Consider the following 12456-nt stretch of genomic DNA (forward strand, 5'->3'; position numbering starts at 1 on the left):
ACCGTACACTAGGCCTATCTATCAGTATAGGCAGGTCGGCCACCAGACAGACAGTCAGAACCCTGCACTAGGCCTATCTATCAGTATAGGCAGGTCAGCCACCAGACAGACAGTCAGAACCGTACACTAGGCCTATCTATCAGTATAGGCAGGTCAGCCACCAGACAGACAGTCAGAACCGTACACTAGGCCTATCTATCAGTATAGGCAGGTCAGCCACCAGACAGACAGTCAGAACCCTGCATTAGGCCTATCTATCAGTATAGGCAGGTCAGCCACCAGACAGACAGTCAGAACCCTGCATTAGGCCTATCTATCAGTATAGGCAGGTCAGCCACCAGACAGACAGTCAGAACCCTGCACTAGGCCTATCTATCAGTATAGGCAGGTCAGCCACCAGACAGTCAGAACCGTACACTAGGCCTATCTATCAGTATAGGCAGGTCGGCCACCAGACAGACAGTCAGAACCCTGCACTAGGCCTATCTATCAGTATAGGCAGGTCAGCCACCAGACAGACAGTCAGAACCGTACACTAGGCCTATCTATCAGTATAGGCAGGTTGGCCACCAGACAGTCAGAACCGTACACTAGGCCTATCTATCAGTATAGGCAGGTCGGCCACCAGACAGACAGTCAGAACCGTACACTAGGCCTATCTATCAGTATAGGCAGGTCAGCCACCAGACAGACAGTCAGAACCGTACACTAGGCCTATCTATCAGTATAGGCAGGTCAGCCACCAGACAGACAGTCAGAACCGTACACTCAGGCCTATCTATCAGTATAGGCAGGTCAGCCACCAGACAGACAGTCAGAACCCTGCACTAGGCCTATCTATCAGTATAGGCAGGTCAGCCACCAGACAGTCAGAACCGTACACTAGGCCTATCTATCAGTATAGGCAGGTCGGCCACCAGACAGACAGTCAGAACCCTGCACTAGGCCTATCTATCAGTATAGGCAGGTCAGCCACCAGACAGACAGTCAGAACCGTACACTAGGCCTATCTATCAGTATAGGCAGGTTGGCCACCAGACAGTCAGAACCGTACACTAGGCCTATCTATCAGTATAGGCAGGTTGGCCACCAGACAGACAGTCAGAACCGTACACTAGGCCTATCTATCAGTATAGGCAGGTTGGCCACCAGACAGACAGTCAGAACCGTACACTAGCCCTATCTATCAGTATAGGCAGGTCAGCCACCAGACAGACAGTCAGAACCGTACACTAGGCCTATCTATCAGTATAGGCAGGTCAGCCACCAGACAGACAGTAAGAACCGTACACTAGGCCTATCTATCAGTATACACAGCAGGACAGGACACAGCAGGACAGGACACAGCAGGACAGGACACAGCAGGACAGGACACAGTAGGACAGTACACAGCAGGACAGGACACAGCAGGACAGTATACAGCAGGACAGCACACAGCAGGACAGGACACAGCAGGACAGTACACAGCAGGACAGGACACAGTAGGACAGCACACAGCAGGACAGTACACAGCAGGACAGCACACAGCAGGACAGGACACAGTAGGACAGCACACAGCAGGACAGCACACAGTAGGACAGTACACAGCAGGACAGTACACAGCAGGACAGGACACAGCAGGACAGTACACAGCAGGACAGCACACAGCAGGACAGTACACAGCAGGACAGTACACAGCAGGACAGCACACAGCAGGACAGTACACAGCAGGACAGTACACAGCAGGACAGGACACAACTGTCCTAAAGCCTCTTCTTGGTGCTGTTAGGTCTAACAACAGCAGCACAAACCTCTTCCTGGTGCTGTTGGGTCTAACAACAACAACAACAACAACAGCACTAACCTCTTCCTGGTGCTGTTGGGTCTAACAACAGCAATACTAACCTCTTCCTGGTGCTGTTGGGTCTAACAACAACAACAGCACTAACCTCTTCCTGGTGCTGTTGGGTCTAACAACAGCAATACTAACCTCTTCCTGGTGCTGTTGGGTCTAACAACAACAACAGCACTAACCTCTTCCTGGTGCTGTTGGGCCTAACAACAACAACAATACTAACCTCTTCCTGGTGCTGTTGGGTCTAACAACAACAGCACTAACCTCTTCCTGGTGCTGTTGGGTCTAACAACAACAACAGCACTAACCTCTTCCTGGTGCTGTTGGGTCTAACAACAACAACAGCACTAACCTCTTCCTGGTGCTGTTGGGTCTAACAACAACAGCACTAACCTCTTCCTGGTGCTGTTGGGTCTAACAACAGCAATACTAACCTCTTCCTGGTGCTGTTGGGTCTAACAACAGCACTAACCTCTTCCTGGTGCTGTTGGGTCTAACAACAACAACAGCACTAACCTCTTCCTGGTGCTGTTGGGTCTAACAACAGCAATACTAACCTCTTCCTGGTGCTGTTGGGTCTAACAACAACAGCACTAACCTCTTCCTGGTGCTGTTGGGTCTAACAACAACAGCACTAACCTCTTCCTGGTGCTGTTGGGTCTAACAACAACAACAGCACTAACCTCTTCCTGGTGCTGTTGGGTCTAACAACAACAACAGCACTAACCTCTTCCTGGTGCTGTTGGGTCTAACAACAACAACAGCACTAACCTCTTCCTGGTGCTGTTGGGTCTAACAACAGCAGTACTAACCTCTTCCTGGTGCTGTTGGGTCTAACAACAACAACAGCACTAACCTCTTCCTGGTGCTGTTGGGTCTAACAACAACAACAACAATACTAACCTCTTCCTGGTGTTGTTGGGTCTTGTTCATGGAGCTCTGGAGGTCCTGCAGTAATTTAAACATCAGCTGGATCTCTGCCTCGCTGTGAGTCACACCCTGGACATTACCCTGCAGCCCCACCAGGCGCTCGTCTGCCGTCTCGATGGCCAGCTTGATGTTCTTCACGTTCTCCTTCATCTTCTCCATCTGAATCTTCATCTCTTCAGGAGACTCAACGATCTGAGACTTTAGCTTACCAATGTTCTCCTTTAGAGTGGCCACGTCGACCTTCAACTGGGTCTGACAAACACAGAGTCGTCTTGCATGATAACATGTACGCAGGATTATCACTTCAACATTTCAAAGCATTCTTCAGCTTGATCATAACTTACCAGTTTTTGGGACTTCTCTGCCATCTCAGTTTTCCACTCTGCAATATTCTCATTGATTGCATTCTGAAACAAAACATAAACGTTTCTTCTTGAACAAGTCCAGGTAGTCCCTCCCTGTTTCAGTCTTTTGTTCCATTTGGTACCTAATGAATATGACCTGGTGGAGTACTGTACAGTACCTACCACTTCCTGGTACTGGTGCATGGTGTTGGTCTGCAGGTCAGAGAGAGCAGAGTCCAATTCCCTCGCTTCAGCCTGCTGCTCTGGAGGGATGGTACTGGAGAGAGGAGGAGAGGAGTCAAAGGTCAGGACTCACTGTACTACAGATCTGTTCAGCTTCCAGGGCTACAGATCTGTTCAGCTTCCAGGGCTACATCTCAAAAGTCTAATGCTGTACAGATCTGTTCAGCTTCCAGGGCTACATCTCAAAAGTCTAATGCTGTACAGATCTGTTCAGCTTCCAAGGCTACATCTCATCCTCTCATTCTTACGTCAGCTTGTCCATTTTCTTCTGTGCGTCTTTAGTTCCTCGTGAGTAGGCCTGAAGCTTGTCCATGTCTTCTCTCTGAAACAACAAGAGAACAGACTACTGTTACCGTACCATACTAACCACTCTACCGTACCATACTAACCACACTACCGTACCATACTAACCACACTACCGTACCATACTAACCACACTACCGTACCATACTAACCACACTACCGTACCATACTAACCACACTACCGTACCATACTAATCACACTACCGTACCATACTAACCACACTACCGCACCATACTAACCACACTACCGTACCATACTAATCACACTACCGTACCATACTAACCACACTACCGTACCATACTAACCACTCTACCGTACCATACTAATCACAGTACCGTACCATACTAACCACACTACCGTACCATACTAACCACACTACCGTACCATACTAACCACACTACCGTACCATACTAACCACTCTACCGTACCATACTAACCACACTACCGTACCATACTAACCACACTACCGTACCATACTAACCACACTACCGTACCATACTAACCACACTACCGTACCATACTAACCACACTACCGTACCATACTAACCACACTACCGTACCATACTACCATACTAACCACACTACCGTACCATACTAATCACACTACCGTACCATACTAACCACACTACCGTACCATACTACCATACTAACCACTCTACCGTACCATACTAACCACACTACCGTACCATACTAACCACACTACCGTACCATACTAATCACACTACCGTACCATACTAACCACACTACCGTACCATACTAACCACAGTACCGTACCATACTAGCCACACTACCGTACCATACTAACCACACTACCGTACCATACTACCATACTAACCACTCTACCGTACCATACTAACCACACTACTGTACCATACTAACCACACTACCGTACCATACTAACCACACTACCGTACCATACTATCAATCAATTTCAATCAATTTTATTTTATATAGCCCTTCTTACATCAGCTAATATCTCGAAGTGCTGTACAGAAACCCAGCCTAAAACCCCAAACAGCTAGTAATGCAGGTGTAGAAGCACGGTGGCTAGGAAAAACTCCCTAGAAAGGCAAAACCTAGGAAGAAACCTAGAGAGGAACCAGGCTATGAGGGGTGGCCAGTCCTCTTCTGGCTGTGCCGGGTGGAGATTATAACAGAACCATGCCAAGATGTTCAAAAATGTTCATAAGTGACAAGCATGGTCAAATAATAATCAGGAATAAATCTCAGTTGGCTTTTCATAGCCGATCATTAAGAGTTTAAAACAGCAGGTCTGGGACAGGTAGGGGTTCCATAACCGCAGGCAGAACAGTTTAAACTGGAATAGCAGCAAGGCCAGGCGGACTGGGGACAGCAAGGAGTCACCACGGCCGGTAGTCCCGACGTATGGTCCTAGGGCTCAGGTCTCTCAGTTGGCTTTTCATAGCCGATCATTAAGAGTTGAAAACAGCAGGTCTGGGACAGGTAGGGGTTTCGTAGCCGCAGGCAGAACAGTTGAAACTGGAATAGCAGCAAGGCCAGGCGGACTGGGGACAGCAAGGTGTCATCATGCCCGGTAGTCCTGACGTATGGTCCTAGGGCTCAGGTTCTCAGAGAGAAAGAGAGAACGAGAGAATTAGAGAGAGCATACTTAAATTCACACAGGACACTGGATAAGACAGGAGAAGTACTCCAGGTATAACCAACTAACCCCAGCCCCCCGACACATAAACTACTGCAGCATAAATACTGGAGGCTGAGACAGGAGCGGTCCGGAGACACTGTGGCCCCATCCGAAGAAACCCCGGACAGGGCCAAACAGGAAGGATATAACCCCACCCACTCCGCCAAAGCACAGCCCCCGCACCACTAGAGGGATATCCCCAACCACCAACTTACAATCCTGAGACAAGGCCGAGTATAGCCCACAGAGGTCTCCACCACAGCACAAACCAAGGGGGGGCGCCAACCCAGACAGGAAGATCACGTCAGTAACTCAACCCACTCAAGTGACGCACCCCTCCCAGGGACGGCATGAAAGAGCACCAGCAAGCCAGTGACTCAGCCCCTGCAACAGGGTTAGAGGCAGAGAACCCCAGTGGAGAGAGGGGAACCGGCCTGGCAGAGACAGCAAGGGCTGTTCGTTGCTCCAGAGCCTTTCCGTTCACCTTCACACTCCTGGGCCAGACTACACTCAATCATATGACCTACTGAAGAGATAAGTCTTCAGTAAAGACTTAAAGGTTGAGACCGAGTCTGCGTCTCTCACATGGGTAGGCAGACTGTTCCATAAAAATGGAGATCTATAGGAGAAAGCCCTGCCTCCCGCTGTTTGCTTAGAAATTCTAGGGACAATTAGGAGGCCTGCGTCTTGTGACCGTAGCGTACGTATTGGTATGTACGGCAGGACCAACTCGGAAAGATAGGTAGGAGCAAGCCCATGTAACGCTTTATAGGTTAACAGTAAAACCTTGAAATCAGCCCTTGCCTTAACAGGAAGCCAGTGTAGGGAAGCTAGCACTGGAGTAATATGATCAAATTTCTTGGTTCTAGTCAGGATTCTAGCAGCCGTATTTAGCACTAACTGAAGTTTATTTAGTGCTTTATCCGGGTAGCCGGAAAATAGAGCATTGCAGTAGTCTAACCTAGAAGTAACAAATGCATGGATTAATTTTTCTGCATCATTTTTGGACAGAAAATTTCTGATTTTTGCAATGTTACGTAGATGGAAAAAAGCTGTCCTTGAAACAGTCTTGATATGTTCGTCAAAAGAGAGATCAGGATCAAGAGTAACGCCGAGGTCCTTCACAGTTTTATTTGAGACGACTTTACAACCATCAAGATGAATTGTCAGATTTAACAGAAGATCTCTTTGTTTCTTGGGACCTAGAACAAGCATCTCTGTTTTGTCCGAGTTTAAAAGTAAAAAGTTTTCAGCCATCCACTTCCTTATGTCTGAAACACAGGCTTCTAGCGAGGGCAATTTTGGGGCTTCACCATGCTTCATTGAAATGTACAGCTGTGTGTCATCCGCATAGCAGTGAAAGTTAACATTATGTTTTCGAATAACATCCCCAAGAGGTAAAATATATAGTGAAAACAATAGTGGTCCTAAAACGGAACCTTGAGGAACACCGAAATGTACAGTTGATTTGTCGGAGGACAGACCATTCACAGAGACAAACTGATATCTTTCCGACAGGTAGGATCTAAACCAGGCCAGAACTTGTCCGTGTAGACCAATTTGGGTTTCCAGTCTCTCCAAAAGAATGTGGTGATCGATGGTGTCAAAGGCAGCACTAAGGTCTAGTAGCACGAGGACAGATGCAGAGCCTCGGTCTGACGCCATTAAAAGGTCATTTACCACCTTCACAAGTGCAGTCTCAGTGCTATGATGGGGTCTAAAACCAGACTGAAGCATTTCGTATACATTGTTTGTCTTCAGAAAGGCAGTGAGTTGCTGCGCAACAGCTTTTTCTAAAATTTTTGAGAGGAATGGAAGATTCGAGTATAGGCCGATAGTTTTTTATATTTTCCGGGTCAAGGTTTGGCTTTTTCAAGAGAGGCTTTATCACTGCCACTTTTAGTGAGTTTGGTACACATCCGGTGGATAGAGAGCTGTTTATTATGTTCAACATAGGAGGGCCAAGCACAGGAAGCAGCTCCTTCAGCAGTTTAGTAGGAATAGGATCCAGTATGCAGCTTGAAGGTTTAGAGGCCATGATTATTTTCATCATTGTGTCAAGAGATATAGTACTAAAACACTTAAGTGTCTCTCCCGATCCCAGGCCCTCGCAGAGCTGTGCAGATCCAGGACAGCTAAGCCCTGGAGGAATACGCAGATTCAAAGAGGAGTCCGTAATTTGCTTTCTAATGGTCATGATCTTTTCCTCAAAGAAGTTCATGAATTTATCACTGCTGAAGTGAAAACCATCCTCTCTTGGGGAATGCTGCTTTTTAGTTAGCTTTGCAACAGTATCAAAAAGAAATTTTGGATTGTTCTTATTTTCCTCGATTAAGTTGGAAAAGTAGGATGATCGAGCAGCAGTGAGGGCTCTTCGGTACTGCACGGTACTGTCTTTCCAAGCTAGTCGGAAGACTTCCAGTTTGGTGTGGCGCCATTTCGTTCCAATTTCCTGGAAGCTTGCTTCAAAGCTCGGGTATTTTCTGTATACCAGGGAGCTAGTTTCTTATGACAAATGTTTTTCGTTTTTAGGGTGCAACTGCATCTAGGGTATTGCGCAAGGTTAAATTGAGTTCCTCAGTTAAGTGGTTAACTGATTTTTGTCCTCTGACGTCCTTGGGTAGGCAGAAGGAGTCTGGAAGGGCATCAATGAATTTTTGTGTTGTCTGAGAATTTATAGCACGACTTTTGATGCTCCTTGGTTGGGGTCTGAGCAGATTATTTGTTGCGATTGCAAACGTAATAAAATGGTGGTCCGATAGTCCAGGATTTTGTGGAAAAACATTAAGATCTACAACATTTATTCCATGGGACAAAACTAGGTCCAGAGTATGACTGTGGCAGTGAGTAGGTCCAGAGACATGTTGGACAAAACCCACTGAGTCGATAATGGCTCCGAAAGACTTTTGGAGTGGGTCTGTGGACTTCTCCATGTGAATATTAAAATCACCAAAAATTAGAATATGATCTGCTATGACTACAAGGTCTGATAGGAATTCAGGAAACTCAGAGAGGAACGCTGTATATGGCCCAGGAGGCCTGTAAACAGTAGCTATAAAAAGTGATTGAGTAGGCTGCATAGATTTCATGACTAGAAGCTCAAAAGATGAAAACGCCATTTTTTTTTTGTAAATTGAAATTTGCTATCGTAAATGTTAGCAACACCTCCGCCTTTGCGGGATGCACGGGGAATATGGTCACTAGTGTAACCAGGAGGTGAGGCCTCATTTAACACAGCAAATTCATCAGGCTTAAGCCATGTTTCAGTCAGGCCAATCACATCAAGATTATGATCAGTGATTAGTTCATTGACTATGACTGCCTTTGAAGTGAGGGATCTAACATTAAGTAACCCTATTTTGAGATGTGAGGTATCACGATCTCTTTCAATAATGGCAGGAATGGAGGAGGTCTTTATCCTAATAAGATTGCTAGGGTGAACACCGCCATGTTTAGTTTTGCCCAACCTAGGTCGAGGCACAGACACAGTCTCAATGGGTATGGCTGAGCTGACTACACTGACTATGCTATTGGCAGACTCCACTAAGCTGGCAGGTTGGCTAACAGCCTGCTGCCTGGCCTGCACCCTATTTCACTGTGGGGCTAGAGGAGTTAGAGCCCTATCTATGTTGGTAGATAAGAGGAGAGCACCCCTCCAGCTAGGATGGAGTCCGTCACTCCTCAGCAGGTCAGGCTTGGTCCTGTTTGTGGGTGAGTCCCAGAAAGAGGGCCAATTATCCACAAATGTTATCTTTTGGGAGGGGCAGAAAACAGTTTTCAACCAGCGATTGAGTGCTGAGACTCTGCTGTAGAGCTCGTCACTTCCCCTAACTGGGAGGGGGCCAGAGACAATTACTCGATGCCGACACATCTTTCTAGCTGATTTACACGCTGAAGCTATGTTGCACTTGGTGACCTCTGACTGTTTCATCCTAACATCGTTGGTGCCGACGTGGATAACAATATCTCTATACTCTCTACACTCGCCAGTTTTAGCTTTAGCCAGCACCATCTTTAGATTAGCCTTAACGTCGGTAGCCCTGCCCCCTGGTAAACAGTGTATGATCGCTGGGTGATTCGTTTTAAGTCTAATACTGCGGGTAATGGAGTCGCCAATGACTAGGGTTTTCAATTTGTCAGAGCTAATGGTGGGAGCCTTCGAGTCTCAGACCCCGTAACGGGAGGAGTAGAGACTAGAGAAGACTCAGACTCAGACTCCGACTCGCTACATAATGGGGAAAACCGGTTGAAGGTTTCTGTCGGCTGAATGAGCGACACCGGTTGAGCATTCCAACAGTATTTCCCTCCAGAAGCCATGAGAAAGTTGTCCGGCTGCGGGGACTGTGCGGGGGGGATTTATACTAACGTTACTGTCTGTACTTACTGGTGGCACAGACGCTGTTTCTTCCTTTCCTACACTGATATTACCCTTGCCTAACGATTGCGTCTGAAGCTGGGCTTGTAGCACAGCTATTCTCGCCGTAAGGCGAGAATTCTCCTGTATATTATGAGTACAGCGACTGCAATTAGAAGACATCATGTTAATGTTACTACTTAGCTTCGGCTGTTGAAGATGTTGATGAACCATGTCCAGATAAAGCGTCCGGAGTGAAAAAGTTGAATAAGGGAAAAAAGTTGCGATGGAAAAAAGGAAAATAACGTAAAGTTGGCAGCTAAAACGCACAGGAAAATGACTCTTCTGTCTCGGGATAAACGTCCGGGGTGAAAAAGTTTAACGAAAAAAGGTGAGGGAGACAAAACTTAAAAAGTTGGTAAATTTGTTGAACACAGAGATTGATTAAACGTTTATTAAAAGTAAAACGTGAATAGTTTGGCAGGTAGCCAAGTAGCAACAAACAGCAGAGCAGCACCTAGATGAGGTGCTATATTGTTTACCAGGGGTCTAACCACACTACCGTACCATACTAACCACACTACCGTACCATACTACCATACTAACCACACTACCGTACCATACTAATCACACTACCGTACCATACTAACCACACTACCGTACCATACTAACCACTCTACCGTACCATACTAACCACACTACCGTACCATACTAACCACTCTACCGTACCATACTAACCACACTACCGTACCATACTACCATACTAACCACACTACCGTACCATACTAACCACTCTACCGTACCATACTAACCACTCTACCGTACCATACTAACCACTCTACCGTACCATACTAACCACTCTACCGTACCATACTAACCACACTACCGTACCATACTACCATACTAACCACACTACCGTACCATACTAACCACACTACCGTACCATACTAACCACACTACCGTACCGTACTAACCACACTACCGTACCATACTAACCACACTACCGTACCATACTAACCACACTACCGTACCATACTAATCACACTACCGTACCATACTAACCACACTACCGTACCATACTAACCACACTACCGTACCATACTAGCCACACTACCGTACCATACTAACCACACTACCGTACCATACTACCATACTAACCACACTACCGTACCATACTAACCACACTACCGTACCATACTAACCACACTACCGTACCGTACTAATCACACTACCGTACCATACTAACCACACTACCGTACCATACTAATCACACTACCGTACCATACTAATCACACTACCGTACCATACTAACCACACTACCGTACCATACTAACCACACTACCGTACCATACTAACCACACTACCGTACCATACTAGCCACACTACCGTACCATACTAACCACACTACCGTACCATACTAACCACACTACCGTACCATACTAATCACACTACCGTACCATACTAACCACACTACCGTACCATACTAATCACACTACCGTACCATACTACCATACTAATCACACTACCGTACCATACTAACCACACTACCGTACCATACTAATCACACTACCGTACCATACTAATCACACTACCGTACCATACTAATCACACTACCGTACCATACTAACCACACTACCGTACCATACTAATCACACTACCGTACCATACTAATCGCACTACCGTACCATACTAATCACACTACCGTACCATACTACCATACTAACCACACTACCGTACCATACTAATCACACTACCGTACCATCCTAATCACACTACCGTTCCATACTAATCACAAAGTACAGACACTACTGTTACAGCACCATACTAATGAAACACACGATGAAACACATAGCCGATTGAACACTACCATCTTAGAACACAATGCAGCTAGTCTGGTACAACATTATGTTACCCCATCTAGCCTACCCTCACAGCACTGAAAGTCCCATCTCTGACAACATGCTCTGCAGTGGTAACTGAGCAGTAGGGGATAATGTATCTCAGTGGTAACTGACCAGTAGGAGATAATGTGTCTCAGTGGTAACTGACCAGTAGGAGATAATGTGTCTCAGTGGTAACTGACCAGTAGTAGATAATGTGTCTCAGTGGTAACTGATCAGTGGTAGATAATGTATCTCAGTGGTAACTGATCAGTAGGAGATAATGTGTCTCAGTGGTAACTGAGGAGTAGGAGATAATGTGTCTCAGTGGTAACTGATCAGTAGGAGATAATGTATCGCAGTGGTAACTGAGCAGTAGGAGATAATGTGTCTCAGTGGTAACTGATCAGTAGGAGATAATGTATCGCAGTGGTAACTGAGCAGTAGGAGATAATGTGTCTCAGTGGTAACTGATCAGTAGGAGATAATGTATCTCAGTGGTAACTGAGCAGTAGGAGATAATGTGTCTCAGTGGTAACTGAGCAGTAGGAGATAATGTATCTCAGTGGTAACTGAGCAGTAGGGGATAATGTATCTCAGTGGTAACTGAGCAGTAAGGGATAATGTATCTCAGTCAGACTTACAAATCTCTCCTGGTGTCCCATAGTCATATCCAGCCTCTGCTTCCTGAAGTGAAGATAGTTCATGATGCCACTCAGGATGGTCACAGTCCTCTTCACCTCTGACAGACAGACAAATAGGAAGGTTATCTAAGGGTGATGGGCCTGGATACCACTTTTACATATCAGCTAACCACATTATATGAATTAGCAATCTGGGGCCAGACTACACAGCCGATGACATGGCACACAACCATTGATTGACGCTAGGGATGTGCATCTTT

At 46.3% G+C, this 12456-nt stretch overlaps 1 protein-coding gene across 1 annotated transcript in view; it reads right to left on the reverse strand.

The window, feature by feature from the left end:
- The window catches only part of nuf2 (UF2 component of NDC80 kinetochore complex), a 50205-nt gene that overhangs the window by 16548 nt on the left and 21201 nt on the right, over positions 1-12456 (reverse strand). Inside the window, exons 6-10 of the mRNA XM_041870466.2 lie at positions 12197-12294; positions 3600-3673; positions 3292-3385; positions 3109-3171; positions 2738-3016 (exon numbers count right to left, since the gene is read on the reverse strand). Of these exons, the coding sequence (XP_041726400.1) occupies positions 2738-3016; positions 3109-3171; positions 3292-3385; positions 3600-3673; positions 12197-12294 (608 nt within the window). The remainder of the gene's footprint in view (positions 1-2737; positions 3017-3108; positions 3172-3291; positions 3386-3599; positions 3674-12196; positions 12295-12456) is intronic.

This window comes from Coregonus clupeaformis, unplaced genomic scaffold (assembly GCF_020615455.1).
Source record: "Coregonus clupeaformis isolate EN_2021a unplaced genomic scaffold, ASM2061545v1 scaf0373, whole genome shotgun sequence".
Taxonomy (NCBI): Eukaryota; Metazoa; Chordata; class Actinopteri; order Salmoniformes; family Salmonidae; genus Coregonus; species Coregonus clupeaformis.